The 16,315-nt window shown below is 46.2% G+C and overlaps 1 protein-coding gene across 1 annotated transcript in view; it reads left to right on the top strand.

The window, feature by feature from the left end:
- The first annotated feature begins 1,778 nt into the window (after positions 1 to 1,778).
- Positions 1,779 to 16,315, top strand: part of COL23A1 (collagen type XXIII alpha 1 chain) — a 377,053-nt gene continuing 362,516 nt past the window's right edge. Inside the window, exon 1 of the mRNA XM_061151083.1 lies at positions 1,779 to 2,256. Coding sequence (XP_061007066.1) covers positions 1,963 to 2,256 — 294 coding nt within the window. The 5' untranslated portion in view covers positions 1,779 to 1,962. The remainder of the gene's footprint in view (positions 2,257 to 16,315) is intronic.

The raw sequence follows: 16,315 nt of genomic DNA, 5'->3' as shown, positions 1-16,315 counted from the left end.
CTAGAGCAGGGTATTCCAGATAGTGAGGCAGTAGGCAAGGACAAAGGCCAAAGGAACCAATGAGCTTGGCTTTTTTGATGCACAGAAGCTTCTGGAATATAGTGAACAATACATGCAGGTGATGGGCAATTTGCCTATGTGTTTGTAGCAAGAACGAAGTGCCAACTTATAATATGGTGTTGACCTCTTTTCAAAGAAGACAGTCCAGTTTGCTGAGCAAATACTTTTCAGGCTACTTATTGGGCATATACTAGATTTTAGCAAGACCTTCTCTGTCGAACGACTCAACTGTAACCCCAAGTCACCTAAGGTCACAGCTATGAAGTTGCAGGGCTGAGGTGCCAACCATTTCTGTTTTACTCCAATCTCAGAGGTACTTTTCTCCTCCAAGTTAAGGGAGTAAGGAGGAACATGTCAGCTGAAGGTCCTCAGCAGTTTTAAGAGCTTTGTAATGTGTCCAAAGAAGCTAATAAATCCGAAGATACCCAGAGAGGGAGCAGGAAGACACACAGGTCCTTTTTTTGTTTTTTTCCAAAAACCACTGTGTATTTGCCCAAATTACAAAGATCCAAGTTAGTCTGTTGTTTTTATTTGAGTATTACTGGAGTCAGTGGGAGACTATGTAGGACCCATTTTAGGATATAATATGCCAAGTAGGAATTTGAGCCAGTAGAGAATGCGCCTGACTTCAGTCTTGCCCCCCTTTCTTAAAAAAGACTGTTCCAGCCGCTTGATTATCATTCAGGTTTTCCTACTTTAACCACGTGTTAAATAATATACAGAATTACAGTATGGCTTAAATGTGGTACATACTAGATGATTATTTTTGGCCATATTGTGTTTCCATTGGGCTTCACTGGTGGCTCAGATAGTAAAGAATCTGTCAGCAATGCTGGAGACTTGGGTTCAGTCCCTGGGTTGGGAAGAACCCCTGGAGAAGGACATGGCAACCCACGCCAGTATTCTTGCCTGGAGAACCCCATGGACAGAGGAACCTGGCGGGCTACCAGTCCGTGGGACCGCAGAGTCGGACACGACTGAGCGACTAACGCGCTCTTGTGCTTCCATTACAGAATGAAGCTATCAGCTCATCAAAAGTTGTTCTTTCCCCCTATCTTTTGCACTTGTTAAAAGTCTCAATTTTCTCAAAGGAAAGCCTTTACCTAGGTCAGTAATTGTAAGCCTTATTACAATGGTCTGGCACATAATAAATGGTGAGGGTATTAAAGATTCTTAGACTCACTCCTCTGCCAGACGCGATCCCGATTAACTGCGTCTGTGTGAATGCACAAGAGGTCCCTTTCCGCCACCAAACGGCGCTAGGACACCATCCAGAAACGATTCACCAAGTTGGCCCTAGGGTTTAAAGTTTTGAACTCTTTAAAAAAGTGTCAGAAAGGTTAATTCACAAGTCGAGGGGAATCTTCCCAAGAAATGGGTGACGCCGCAGCCAGCGGTGGGCTGCCGAAAGCGCTCTCAGCCTCCGGGTGCACCTCAGACCTCTTGGGATTTTGCAGCTGGAACTCGGGCTGGGGAGTCGCAGACGTGCGGGAGCGGCAGTGGGTGCAGCCCGACGGCGAGAGCAGGTAAGGGCAGAGGTGCGTGCTGAGCGCTCTGGGCTCGCCGGGCGCGCTCGGGGGGTGCTCGGAGGAGCGGGCTTCTTTCCCGCCCCCGCCCCCTCGCCGCGCCGGGCCGCCGGGGCCGCTCCTCCCCTGGGTGGGTCCCGGCTCCTTTTCTGGCAGGGTCTATTTGCATAGAGGAAACTGCCCAAAGTGGCCGCTGTGGAGGAGCTGGCAGCGGGGAAGGGGGTGTGCGCCGCGGTCCAGCAGCTGCCCAGAGGCCGCGTCCCGCGCCCGGCCGACCTCGTGCCTCGGGCTCTCCCGACCGCTCCCACACGCTCAGCCCGCGTCCCCGGGCTCTGTGCACCGCCGGTTCCGAGAGCTCACGCTCGACGAGCGCGCCATGAGTCCAGGCCGGCGCGCCTGCGAGGACGAGCGGAACAGAGAGCCGGCTGGCGGCGGCGGCGGCGGACCGGTGAGCCCGGCGAGTGGAGCGCGGGCCTGGGCGGTGAGCGCGCTGTGCCTGCTGCTCTCCGCGAGTTCGGCGGTCGCCTGCCTGCTGCTGGGCGTCCAGGCGGCAGCGCTGCAGGGCCGGGTGGCGGCCCTCGAGGAAGAGCGGGAGCTGCTGTGGCGCGCGGGGGCCCCCGACGCCTTGGCCGCCTGGGCCGAGCCGCGGCTGGAGCGCCTGTTGCGTGAGGTAGGGCGCGGCGTGCGGGGCGGGGAGTGTCCGTGCGCCGGGAGCCGTGGCGCTGGGGAGGGGTCGCCCGCCAGCGGTGAGCGCCCGAGTGCGTCCCGGCAGGCTGCACGGGGAAGGGTCGGAGGCGACCGAGGCTGGGGTGCAGGCGGCCGAGCGATCGGTCCTACAGTTCCCGCCCCAGCCTCAGGGTCGGCTTGCGGGAAAAACAAGCTTAGAAGGACTGTTTCGGGGACAAGCAGGGGGAGGAAGAGGAAAGACTGCGGACTTTGAAGTAACAGATCTAGGGGCGAGTTTCCACGGGTGTGCGCGCTTGGACCGGTGGCTTCCCGCCTGCGTTAAGCGCCTGCCCTCTTACCTGTGCCGGGATAATGAAGGAGGTGTCTGGTGACTCTTGTCACTGGTAGCAGCTGCTGTCCCCAGCGCTGCTATATTTGCAGAGGTGTGGGGCCTCCAGCAGACCAGAGGTTTCCTGGTGGCGGGAAACCTCTGTCAGACCCGGGCCAGGGTCCTTGGAGGGACATGGTCAATTCAGCCTGCCCTGTCCACCCTCTGACCCGTCAGCAAAGTGTTTCGGAGCAGCCCCATCTTGGGGGTGCTGTGCTATGCCTGGGGCTCCTTGAGCTCCGTGCGCACTCAGCGCAATGGAGACTTGTGGGGACGCCAGCATCAGCTTGGCAGGATGGGAGGAAGAAAAAACAGGGCCAGAAAACCCAGATTATAGTTTGGGTTGACTCCATCTGGGCGATGCCACCTGGGCATCATGGACACAGCATATCTTGAGTTTCCTTGCTAGAAGTATGATATGAGATTCTGTGACACTTCTGTTAGGGTTGCTGCTATACGTCTTCAAAGCAGGCGTCACATTTGGGACTTCAAACTTGCACCCATCATGTTGATCAAAACCACCTTCTGTGCAGCGGGGCACCTCCCAACAGAATGGTGGTGATAGATTGGCCGGTGCACCCCTGGCTGTGCTGTCTTCCCTTGCCTGAGCCATCCTCTACTTCCTAGGAAAGGCAGCTAACATGGTATCCCCAGTGTTAGTCCCCAAAGTGTTGGTCGCTCAGCCCTGTCCCACTCTTTGTGACCCTATGGACTGTAGCCTGCTAGGTTCCTCTGTCCTTGAGATTTCCCAGTCAAGAATACTGGAGTGGGTTGCCATGTCTTTCTCCAGGGCATCTTCCCCACCCAGGGATCAAACCCTGGTCTCCCACATTGCAGGCAGATTCATTACCATCTGAGCCACCAAGGAAGCCCTCAAAGGACATCCTTAACTATAGTGTGAAAAGCACTACAGAGTTTCAAGGGAGAGGAGAGGAAGGGTAGGCTTGTTACTGTGGAGTCCCCTGAATTGTGCTCAGCTGTGATCTTTATTAATGAGCTGTGTATCCATTGTTGAGTTGATTCGAGTTCTTTAAAGAGAGCTGGAGAAGACTGCAGCATGCCTTCTTGATCACCATACCTATTTCTTAGTCATTTTAAGCCAGTATTACATCTCTTCTAGCTTGGTTTTGGACAAAATTGCTCCTTCATGAAATGATTTTCTGCATTTCTCCTGAAAGTGCCTGTAGACTTCAGAAATCTTTCTGGAGCACTGCTGGCAACTCCTGGCGTTGGTTGCATAGTTGCAGCCCATTATCGTTTGGCAAATCCTTAGAGACCAGGGTTTTGAACTGATTTATGGAAGGCTAGTAAAATTTCTACCTGTTAGTGCAATAATCATGGCTGTTCTTTCGAATAGGGGGCCCCTCTCACTTAGTAAAAAATAAACTACTAAGTTTGATTGAGTACATCAGAAATCCCGGTAAAACTTTTTATGAGGAACTTGCAAATTGTGTCCATTCCAAAAGGGAGGAGGATCCTAGGAAAGCAGCCACCGCTGAGAAGTATGGATTCTTAAGTCCTGAACTACACAGATCATAGGAGAGACTGTAGTTGTTCCATCCTGCTTCCAAGGAGTTATGGGCAGAGTATTCCATCTCTGCCTCTCTCCACCACCACCCCCTTTTCTCTCCTTCAATAGTAAGGTGAAGGAAAAATTTCAAATCCTGGGATTTTCAGTTGAAATTTGCTATTCCATTCTGCAGGCTATGCCTCTAGTATAGGACACATCTCAACTAACCAGACTTGATGTGGAGGAGTCTCTACTTGGAGCAGCTGAGATGCCATACTACGAGTGTAGTCGGGGTTGAGCTTCTGGCTGTTTGTGTGTCCCTGTGAAACGGGATCTCTTTCCCAGGGCACCAGGCTGTTCCTTCTAGCCATTCTTCTCACAGATGTCGCTGGATGGGAAATGTACACAGCCTGGACAGTGACCCTGAGAGCCCCTGGCTGAGATGAGGGGACTGTGGGAAGTGCATAGTGGGAGTTGGTAATTGACTTTAAATAGATCTGAATATAACTTTAAAAAAAAAAACTATTCAATATGAAGGACAAATAAATGATGAACTGAAAAATCTCTTAAAGAAAGCACATTTGTACTTGAATATGTTTTTCAGTTCTAATTGTTCTCAGGAAGCATCCTTTCAGCCTGTGCTGAAGTGGTTGTGTATGTGAGGGTGCCTGCAGCTTGTCCTTTTACCAACAAGCTTGTTTTCAGAGAAGAGAAATCCTTGCCAACTATACACAACTTTCATGTCAGAAAAATAGAAATAAGCCAACAAAAGCCACTGTTAACATGGAACCCACTGTCTTTGTTCCCTTGGGAAAGGAACCCTGAAATAACTTCTTTGGGACTGATTGATGTGCCTGATAACATAAATACAGAAGCTACAAAAAAGAATATTCATGATAACTCATAATTATTAAAGACCCTTCCCATGGTATGAAATAAATGGTTTTCAGAAAATAAGCAAGACTTTGGAGCAAGAGTCCTTAATAGTGTATCTTCAGTATGACCCCAAAATATAAATGCAAAACAAGCATCTGATATGATGCTTTTTAAGTGCTTTAAATAGCTTGCCTCAGTAATCAAACCCTCCCATTAGTTATACCTAAAGTATTACAAAAGCTTAAATTTTAGAGTAAATAAAACAGCTGCTGCTATACCACGGTAAAAATCTTAATGCAAGGATTAAAGAAACATTTAGTATTAAAAGAAACTATTCCCAGCTTACAATGGATTTGTTGTTGGCTGTTGGTCTTCCCTTGTCCAGACCAATCAGTTTGAAAATAAAAAAAATGCAAAGACTCAGGGTAAAATTCAAGCCCTTTCCTTCACTACCCTCAACTATATATAGATATTAGTAAAGTTAGCATAAAACCCAGAATCAAATGGAGCTTTTTGGCCTCTGTGGCAGCTTATCACTTGTCAGGATTGCTCTGTGGTACACACTTAAAAATGCCAGTTTTTAAATCCCATGGGTCAACTGGAAATGGTGTATAAATCATAGCTACATTTATTTCCTTGACATTTCCTGGTTTCCAAACCAAAAAAAGTTTCTTTCCACTTACTTCCTGGCATGTTCACTTATCTCTCCACTTTTTTTTTTTTCCCCTTTTTGCAACAGTTTAGGAGAGCTTTATAATAACAGCAGCTTGTTTAGAACAAGCCAACTGTCAGGGTATTCCTTTCACAAAAATATTTTGAAATTGTTGAATTGGACTTTTATACATTGGCTTTAAAGATTTACAGCATCACTCCTGAAGTTGGGGATCTATAAGCTGAATGAATTTATACCAGCAGGCCGAGAAGGGTAGATGATAAATGGGATTTCAGTCCCACAATTTACTAGTCCTGGCATCTAACCCCTTCAACTTCCTGAGCTCCAACTTCCTCTTTCCTAATATGATGGCCACAACTACCTATGCAGTGATGCGCAAATAAGGTAATGTAAAGTGTTGGTCAGTAAGCCTTTTGATGGCAAGTACCAGAATACCCTTGTGGCTCAGCTGGTAAAGAATCCGCCTGCGATGAGGGAGACCTGGGTTTGATCCCTGGGTTGGGAAGATCCCCTGGAGAAGGGAAAGGCTATCCACTACGGTATTCTGGCCTGGAGAATTCCATGGACTGTATAATCCATGGGGGTCGAAAGGAGCTGGACATGACTGAGCGACTTTCACTTTCACCAAAATACCGAAGTGTGATCCCTTAAATAATACAGTTGTTGAATTCGCTTGCATAACCAGAGAAGCCTGAAAGTCAGGCTTCAGACCTTGGGTCAGTTCCATGACTTGGCCATGCCTGGGTTCCAGGTTATTATCTGCCATTCTCTTGGCCTTTCCTCATGGTCACAAGATGGCTGCTGCAGCCCCAAGCATGTGTCTTTACAAAAGAACAGCCAAGGTAGAAGGGAAGAGAGCAAGAAAAAGCCATCTTCTCAAGAGACTTTCTCCTTTATTTGAGTCAGGGAAATTTCCTTATAGCCACCAGCCAGAATCGGGACCAGTGACCACCATCATCCTGTCAAGGGTAATGGGGTTGCCACAGGAGACTTTGGCCAAGTTTGGTACATCCTCTGAGTCTGGGCATGTTGCCAGTGGAAGAAAATTGTAGCTTTGTGTGGAAGGGAGCCTAGGACTGGCGATTAGGGAGCACCTAACAGTGGCAGGTGGGTGCCCTAGAATGTTGCCCTAGAGGAGGACAAGAGTGGGGGTAGGGGAGGGGAAAGTCATCAAACTGCAGCACCGCAGTTTTCGTAACCATGTCCTCTTCACTGCTGCACACTTTGGGAACACTCTCCAGCCGCAAAATGTCTGTTTCCTTCAAGGTCCTGCTTTCCAGCTCTGCCTCTAGCCATAGTCAAAGGCAAAGTTGATAGTTTGGGATTCTCTCTGGCACAATCCTATGCTTTGTAGTTTGTGATCTTGAATCCTTAAGCGCCTCCTGTTCTGATCCCAAAATGACTGGCTGGAGTGGCTGGGGATGGCACTCTAGGGTCCTGGTTTCCAACTCTTTCCACATCATGGCACACACAAAAAATGATGACACCTGCACATTACCGGGCAGTTAGTGGAAGAGGTTCCTTGGGCTGGAGAGAACTGTCCTAGCAGCTCTGAGGACCAAGGAGATCAGTAAACCTGAATCCATATGTGGTGCCTTGTACCCATCAGGTATGCCCAGACAGCTCTGCTTCCCCTCCTCACCCCAACCCCAACTATAGGCCCCCTTAGTTTTTTTCAACATCCACATCTCACCATGACCTCCAGATCCCCTTCTAAAGTGTGTAGTTACAATCATGGTCCCCAGAGCAGGATGTTTCTTTACCTTCACTGAGCATCATCTCATTAGGTTCCACCTTTCTAGTTGTCTTTGGATCCTTATTCTATCAAATGGCAATGTGACAGGACCCCGACTGTCAATTAAAAAGGGAATTCATTGGCTGGAGTAACTGAAATGTCCAGGAAATGTCTGCTCAGGCACAGTTAGAGGTGCCTTGATTTTGTGTTTCTCTGTGTTGGCTCTGTATTTGTCAGAGATCCCCTTACTCTTCCCATGAAATGGCAGAGCAGCTGTCATCAGCTCCAAGTCCATATCCTCAGTGTTATAGTTTCTCTTTCCCGATCGTTCCCCTGAATCACTCCAGTGGTCAATATGGTTTGCCTGAACTGGTCACTGAGATGAGCCAGGCAGCCTCTACGATCACAGGGTCTGGGAGTTGGGGGATGGGTTGTGCACCCGTGCACATCTGTGTGTACCCCACTGGAGCTGAAAGGACTGGGGGTGGAGGATGGTCCCTAAAGGACAATTTGGAGTGTTGTTATTAGAAGAAGAGGAAGAAGGCATGGGGCCAGTCAGATCAAGTAGATGATCATCCAAGGAATAACAAGAGAGGGGCTTGGGCAACAAGCTGGAGCCACATACTGGAGAAATTCTTCCTCAATTACTTGACATCCAGCTACAGGATTTTCGATCAAATGGGATAGGCTGTAGGTTGGTAGATACTTGTTCTGTAGGTGTTTATGTATATTGATAAATTGGGGTTTATCTGTGGTTGTATGAAAATCTGTATATCTCTGAATATAGTACACTCACAAAATGTGAGCTTAACAAGTTATAGGATAACTTTAAATCTTAAAACTTCCCCCACAACAGCATCATGAGTTTTGGAAGACAGAGGTTATTGTCCTTGTTTTACAAGGGAGGAATGTCACTAAGAGGAAGGCCAGGACCTGTTCTGGGCACACAGGCCAGGCCTAGGCTCTCTTAGGGCAGCAGAAGTCTTTGGCAGGAGGAGTGATGAGGGAGGGTGCATCTTCTCCACCCTTGGTATGAGGTTCGTGTCCAGCTGAGGGCAGTCAGGACCACCTGCTCCCAGGGCCCACCTTCCTCAGCCCACTTCCATCTGCTTTCCAGGGAGTGTTCTTCCCATAGGAGTGTACGTGTGAGGAAGAAGGCTGCTCTCTGTCCTGGTTGAGGAGTGTTGGGGTGCCCTGAGTCTCGGTGACCTGGAGCAGTGAGGCCAGGAGGTTGCTCAGCTTTGCCTGGTGCTGTGGGTGATGGTGGCCTTGAGGGGCCTGAGTCTGAAGAGGAGGTACTCTGGACAAGAAATCAGAAGTCCACTGTCTTTCATCTGTTCAAGCTGCTGTTACAAAACTGGATGGCTTAAACAACAGATACTTATTTCTCACAGTTGCGGAAGCTAGGAAGTCCAGAATCAAGGTATCTGCAGGTTTGGTGTCTGGTGAGGACCTGCTTCCTGGTTCATAGATAGCTGTCTTCTCACTTTGTCCTCTTAGGGCAGACAGAAGGGCTGAGGGAGCTCTCTAGGGTCTCTTTTTTTGTTGTTTTTCGGTCGATAAGTTGTGTCTGACTCTTTGCAACCCCGTAGACTGTAGCCCTTGCTTGCAAGGTCCGATGCTGTAAAGAGCAATATTGCTTAGGAACCTGGAATGTTAGGTCCATGAATCAAGGCAAATTGGAAGTGGTCAAACAGGAGATGGCAAGAGTGAATGTCGACATTCTAGGAATCAGCGAACTAAAATGGACTGGAGTGGGTGAATTTAACTCAGATGACCATTATACCTACTACTGTGGGCAGGAATCCCTTAGAAGAAATGGAATAGCTGTCATAGTCAACCAAAGAGTCCAAAATGCAGTACTTGGATGCAGTCACAAAAACGACAGAATGATCTCTGTTCGTTTCTAAGGCAAACCATTCAATATCACAGTAATCCAAGCCTATGCCCCAACCAGTAACGCTGAAGAAGCCGAAGTTGAACGGTTCTATGAAGACCTACAAAACCTTTTAGAACTAACACCCAAAAAAGATGTCCTTTTCATTATAGGGGACTGGAATGCAAAAGTAGTGTGTCAAGAAACACCTGGAGTAACAGGCAAATTTGGCCTTGGAGTACAGAATGAAGCAGGGCAAAGGCTAATAGAGTTTTGCCAAGAGAACGCACTGGTCATAGCAAACACCCTCTTCCAACAACACAAGAGAAGACTCTACACATGGACATCACCAGATGGGCAACACCAAAATCAGATTGATTATATTCTTTGCAGCCAAAGATAGAGAAGCTCTATACAGTCAGCAAAAACAAGGCCAGGAGTTGACTGTGGCTCAGATCATGAACTCCTTATTGCCAAATTCAGACTTAAACTGAAGAGAGTAGGGATAACCACTAGACCATTCAGGTATGACCTAAATCAAATCCCTTATGAATATACAGTGGAAGTGAGAAATAGATTTAAGGGACTAGATCTGATAGACAGAGAGCCTGATGAACTATGAATGGAGGTTTGTGACATTGTACAGGAGACAGGGATCAAGACCATCCCCATGGGAAAGAAATGCAAAAAGGCAAAATGGTTGTCTGAGGAGGACTTACAAATAGCTGTGCAAAGAAGAGAAGCAAAAAGCAAAGGAGAAAAGGAAAGACATTCCCATTTGAATGCAGAGTTCCAAAGAATAGCCAGGAGAGATAAGAAAGCCTTCCTCAGCGATCAGTGCAAATAGAGGAAAACAACAGAATGGGAAAGACTAGAGATCTCTTTAAGAAAATTAGAGATACCAAGGGAACATTTCATTCAAAAATGGGCTCAATAAAGGACAGAATAGTATGGACCTAACAGAAGCAGAAGATATTAAGAAGAGGTGGCAAGAATATACAGAAGAACTGTACAAAAAAGATCTTCATGACCCAGATAATCACAATGGTATGATCACTCACCTAGAGCCAGACATCCTGGAATGTGAAGTCAAGTGGGTCTTAGAAAGCATCACTACGAACAAAGCTAGTGGATGTGATGGAATTCCAGTTGAGCTATTTCAAATCCTGAAAGATGATGCTGTGAAAGTGCTGCACTCAATATGCCAGCAAATTTGAAAAACTCAGCAGTGGCCACAGGACTGAAAAAGGTCCGTTTTCATTCCAATCCCTAAGAAAGGCAATCCCAAAGAATGCTCAGACTACTGCACAATTGCACTTATCTCACACGCAGGTAAAGTAATGCTCAAAATTCTCCAAGCCAGGCTTCAGCAATACATGAACCGAGAACTTCCAGATGTTCAAGCTGGTTTTAGAAAAGGCAGAGGAACCAGAGAGCAAATTGCCAATATCTGCTGGATCATCGAAAAAGCAAAAGAGTTCCAGAAAAACATCTATTTCTGCTTTATTGACTACGCCAAAGCCTTCGACTGTGTGGATCACGATAAACTGTGGGAAATTCTGTAGGAGATGGGAATACCAGATCACCTGACCTGCCTCTTGAGAAACCTGTATGCAGGTCAGGAAGCAACAGTTAGAACAGAACATGGAACAACAGACTGGTTCCAAATAGGAAAGAGTACGTCAAGGCTGTATATTGTCACCCTGCTTATTTAACTTCTATGCAGAGTACATCATGAGAAACGCTGGGCTGGAAGAAGCACAAGCTGGAATTGAGATTGCTGGGAGAAATATCAATAACCTCAGATATGCAGATGACACCACCCTTATGGCAGAAAGTGAAGAGGAACTAAAAAGCCTCTTGATGAAAGTGAAAGGGGAGAGTTAAAAAGTTGGCTTAAAGCTCAACATTCAGAAAACCAAGATCATGGCATCTCGTCCCATCGCCTCATGGGAAATAGATGGGGAGACAGTGGAAACAGTGTCAGATTTTATTTTTGGGGGCTCCAAAATCACTGCAGATGGTGACTGCAGCCATGAAATTAAAAGACGCTTACTCCTTGGAAGGAAAGTTATGACCAACCTAGATAGCATTTTAAAAAGCAGAGACATTACTTTGCCAACAAAGGTCCATCTAGTCAAGACTATGGTTTCTCCAGTGGTCATGTATGGATGTGAGAGTTGGACTGTGAAGAAAGCTGAGCACTGAAAAATTGATGCTTTTGAACTGTGGTGTTGGAGAAGACTCTTGAGAGTCCCTTGGATTGCAAGGAGATCCAACGAGTCCATCCTGAAGGAGATAAGTCCTGGGTGTTCATTGGAAGGACTGATGCTGAAGCTGAAACTCCAATACTTTGGCCACCTGATACGAAGAGTTGACTCATTGGAAAAGACCCTGATGCTGGGAGGGATTGGGGGCAGGAGGAGAAGGGGACAACAGAGGATGAGATGGCTGGATGGCATCACCCACTCGATGGGCATGAGTTTGAGTAAACTCCGGGAGTTTGTGATGGACAGGGAGGCCTGGCACGCTGTGATTCATGGGGTCGCAAAGAGTCGGACATGACTGAGCGACTGAACTGAGACTGTAGCCCACCAGGCTCCTCTGTCCATGGGATTCTCCAGGCAAGAATACTGCAGTGGGTGGCCATTTCCTACTCCAGGGGATCCTCCTGACTCAGGAATGGAAGCTGCATCTTCTGTAATGGCAGACTGATTCTTTACCACTGAGACACCTGGGATGCTGGCGTCTCTTTTATAAGCATACTAATTCCATTTGTAAGGGCTCCACTCCCATGTCCTAACCCCCTCTCAAAGCCCCCATCTCCTAATACCATCATATTGGGGATTAGGTTTCAACACATGAATTGCAGGGAGTGAGGGGCACAAACATTCAGTTTATAGCAGCCTCTACCACCTGCTGGCTGTGTGGCCCAGGCTGCTCCAGAACCTCAGTTCTCTATGCGTGAGGTGGGGCTGAGAGCACTGCTCAACCTGTGGGGAGGGGCCATGGTGATTCAGGGAGAGAAGGGAGGGCTGGACAGAATATTTTGTGCAGCCCAGGGTGAGCTCTGAGCCTTGCATCTCACTGTTCTTACATGTCAAGGCCCCACAGAGCTTTGGTGTAATCCTGTGCCTTCAGGGAGCCTTCTTTTTCACCACAGATTTCTACACATTTCCCCCTTTTCCCCTATAATTCTGACTCCTGACCCCCACTAGGCATTGTTAGGTATTGGTGGGAGATATGGTTCTTTCATACCCTTTCTCTTTGCTCAGGAACTTCTCAACTCATCCTCCCTTAGGATGTTAGACCCAGTGTTGGGAATTAGCATGCCTGCTTGGCAACCCTTCCCCTTTATCCTTTTTTAAAAAATTTAAATAACCAAGATGTATGCTAATCTAACATGGTTAATATTATTGATGATCCCACCACCCTAAAACAAGGACTATGTAACCTTTTGCGTGATTTTCTCCAGTCTTTGTTTGGATGTACAGATTCATAGATCTCTAAGTGTGCACACCATTTACACCTTGCCTCTGTGTATTTCAGCCTTTTTATCAAAAACGTTTTTCCAAGTGCTGTGCAGTCCTTGTGGTCGTGTTTCATGACCACATAGGATTTCATAGGTGGAATCTGCATCCCTCTATTAACATGACACCTAGGGCAGTTCACACCTTTGTTGGTACAGTACAGCTGATGGTTTTGTGGGGAAGGCTTCCTCTATTATTTTTTATGATGTAGAGCAACTGCCTAAAAAGGATCATTTTTAGGGCTTTGTATTTTGTCTTGATTTTGGAACATCCAAGTTTGTCCATGACATACATGTTTATCCTCCTGTGGAATTCCCAAACTGTTAAATCATTTTGTTAAATGATTTTGTTATATCAAATTTAAATCAAATTGTTAAATCAGGCTTCAAGTTTTATGATGGGAAAAGTGGATTCAATCTGTCTTTCGGTTGAGCTTCTATGTCAGTTAGGTCTGCTGTTGTTGAAAGCAAAGGCAAAAAGCAAATGATAAAGAAGTCTGAAAATAAGATTTGGAAGAACTCCGAAGATTTCATTTCAGAATTAGGCTCACTTGTTGATTTGGTGCAGAATCCTCCTTAAGCAGTTTTGTGGAGCCGAGCACTGCACTCCGTCTGCAATGCAATTTCTAGTTCTGTGAACAAATGTAACAGTGTCAACTTCTCCATAGGCCACACAGGACCTCCAGCTCTTCTCCAATAGATTTTCTTTATGTGTAGGATCAGGATTAATCTTTAACTGTTGACACAGGCATTTAGAAAGCAGCCCCTTCATCATGTCTGGAAACATATTTCAGTACTAAGCACCAACCATTGGGAGAAAAAAATAAGTTTGCAGATATAATTTTTTAAAAAATACTATGTCTGCCCTACCAGATTTTATTTTATCTTATTATTTATTTTGGCTCAGATGATAAAGAATCCACCTGCAATGTGGAAGACCTAGGTTTGATCCCTGGGTCTTGAAGATCCCCTGGAGGAGGGCATGGCAACCCACTCCAGTATTCTTGCCTGGAGAATCCCATGAACAGAGAAGCCTGGTGAGCTACAGTCTATGGGATTGCAAAGAGTTGGACACAACTGAGTGACTAAGCACACATTATTTATTTTTGGCCATACTGCGTGACTTGTGGGATCTTAGTTCCCTGACCAGGATTGAACCCAGACCCTCAGTGATGAAAGCTCAGAGTCCTAACCACTGGACTGCCAGAGAATTCCTTGCAGATATAGTTTTAAAGAAAGGCATGTCTGTGTACTCCTGAGGCTACAGGGGAAATGGTTAAGGGCCTTCCGGTATACACCTTGGACAGAAGTTCACATATCCGTTCTTGTGGTATTTCTTTTTATTTTATTTATTTATTTATTTTTTTTCTTGTGGTATTTCTTAACAACCCCATCCCAACCCCTGCTAGACAGGCTTCACTCTCCCAGAAGGGGCAGTGACCAGCCCGAGGTGGGGCTGGCAGTGTACCCCCAAGCCTGGATGACCTGACTGAGTCCCAGCTCTGCAGCCTCACGGCAGCCCCCCATGGAAACAGTACCTTAGCTTTTCCTGTCAGTGTGGACATCCTCTGCAGGTGTTTGATGTGTAGAGCGGCAGGGAATACTTCAGCTTTAAGCAGAACTGTGTTCACATCTGAGTTCTGCCATTTCCCAGCTGTGTTGTTGTTGTTGTTTAGTCGCTGAGTTGTATCCAACTCTTTTGCAACCCCATGGACTGTAGACCATCTGGCTCCTCTGTCCATGGGATTTCCCAGGCAAGAATATTGGAATGGGTTGCCATTTCCTTCTCCCGGGACTCTTCCTGACCCAAGGATCAAACTGGCGTCTCCTGCTTTGGCAGGCAGATACCTTACCACTGAGCCACCAGGGAAGCCCTCCCAGATGTGCAGACTTGGGTAAATGGTTGTTTTTCCAAACCTCAGCTTGCTCATCTACTAAATGGGGATTATTGTATTTGCCTCATAAGGTTTCTGTGGGGATTAAACCAGTTGATATGTCTGAAGAGCTCAACACATCATATACATCCTGAAAATGGTTCTTTTTGTTGGAATACTTCTTTGACTGAATCCAGAAGGAATGTCTTTGTCTGCTAATTGAACAGGAGGTCCTGTGGTTACAAGCATGATCTTAAGATCTTTTTACCACTGGGGTTCTGCCATCCTGTTAAGGACACACAGAAGAGAAAAAGGTATCAACATGTCCAGTCTCTGAGTCAGTGATGTGAAATGTGACTTGGTTGTTGAAGAAAAGCAGACTGCATTAGTTTCATAGCCCCATTTTTTTTCAGTCTCTCATTTGAGCAAAATGAGATTTTTCCACTTAAATTAAAAATTTCAGTTTTTATCACAATAAAAATATAATTATTGATGAAAATTATTAGATGGATTTTCATTGTGAAAGTACTCTCAAATAGCCAATAAGTTTGCTTTAATTAATAAGTTAGTTGCTTTAGTTAATAAGTCTGCTTCATGAATATGCAGTATGGCACAAGTACTCCAAATGCTCATGATTAAACTAATGAGTTAAGAGGCCTCACACATATCTGTTTCGATTCATACTGGTAAATGAGAAAACCTTTATGTTTCTGATGTAGCCACAAAATTGGAGACGCAGGAGTACCATCCAATAGGTAATGTGAACTTTTAAAACAGAATTTGCTTCCAACTTTATGTTGTGAAATAAATCATAAAGTAGTTGGAAAGAATTCTGGTGTTTTCAGAAGACAATTTAAATACATTCTATCGATACTTAACTAGGGCCTCCAAGGAGGATCATCACGCAAAAACCAGAGTCTGTCCATTTACTTAACTGTGCTTTTCTGTGTGATGTATGGGGTGTTAGCATCTTGTGTTCACACCCATCTTTTGGTTCAGATGAATGAAGGACAAGTTTACGCAGCACTGGGATTAGTGTGTGTGTGTGTGAGAGGGTGAGTGTGTGTGTGTGAGGATGAGTGTGTGTGTGAGGGTGAATGTGTGTGTGTGTGTGAGGGCGAGCCAGTGCAGACTGGGAGAGCCTGAGAGTGTGCATGCATATGGGTGTGTATGTGTGTATGAGCAAGTATACACACATGTGAGCATGAGGCCTGTGTGTGTATACATGTGAGTACACATATGTATCTAAGTATGTACATGAATGTGAGTGTGTGCATGTGTGGGGGTATGTATGAGCGTGTGTATACACATATGCAGATGTTATGTTGTCTCACTGATCATGCCTACTACGCCAGTTTTCTTACGATATCTCACTGTGCGCACTGTTCGCTGAACCCAGGGTAAGGCAAGGTGAGAGCAGGGAAGCTGGAAGAAAACTCGAAGAGCCGTAGGAACTGCAGGCATGTTTATTTTCTCTGGGTTGGCAAAGCAGTCGTAGCAGCAGATATAACATGACCTCTCATAACATAACCTCTCCTAAAATAACATCCCCAGGGCTTTCCAGGTGGAACTTATATATGCTTACAGAACAAAAGTAGCCTG

This window comes from Dama dama, chromosome 9 (genome assembly GCF_033118175.1).
Source record: "Dama dama isolate Ldn47 chromosome 9, ASM3311817v1, whole genome shotgun sequence".
Classification (NCBI taxonomy): Eukaryota; Metazoa; Chordata; class Mammalia; order Artiodactyla; family Cervidae; genus Dama; species Dama dama.
This window is presented reverse-complemented; position numbering and strand designations above follow the sequence as displayed.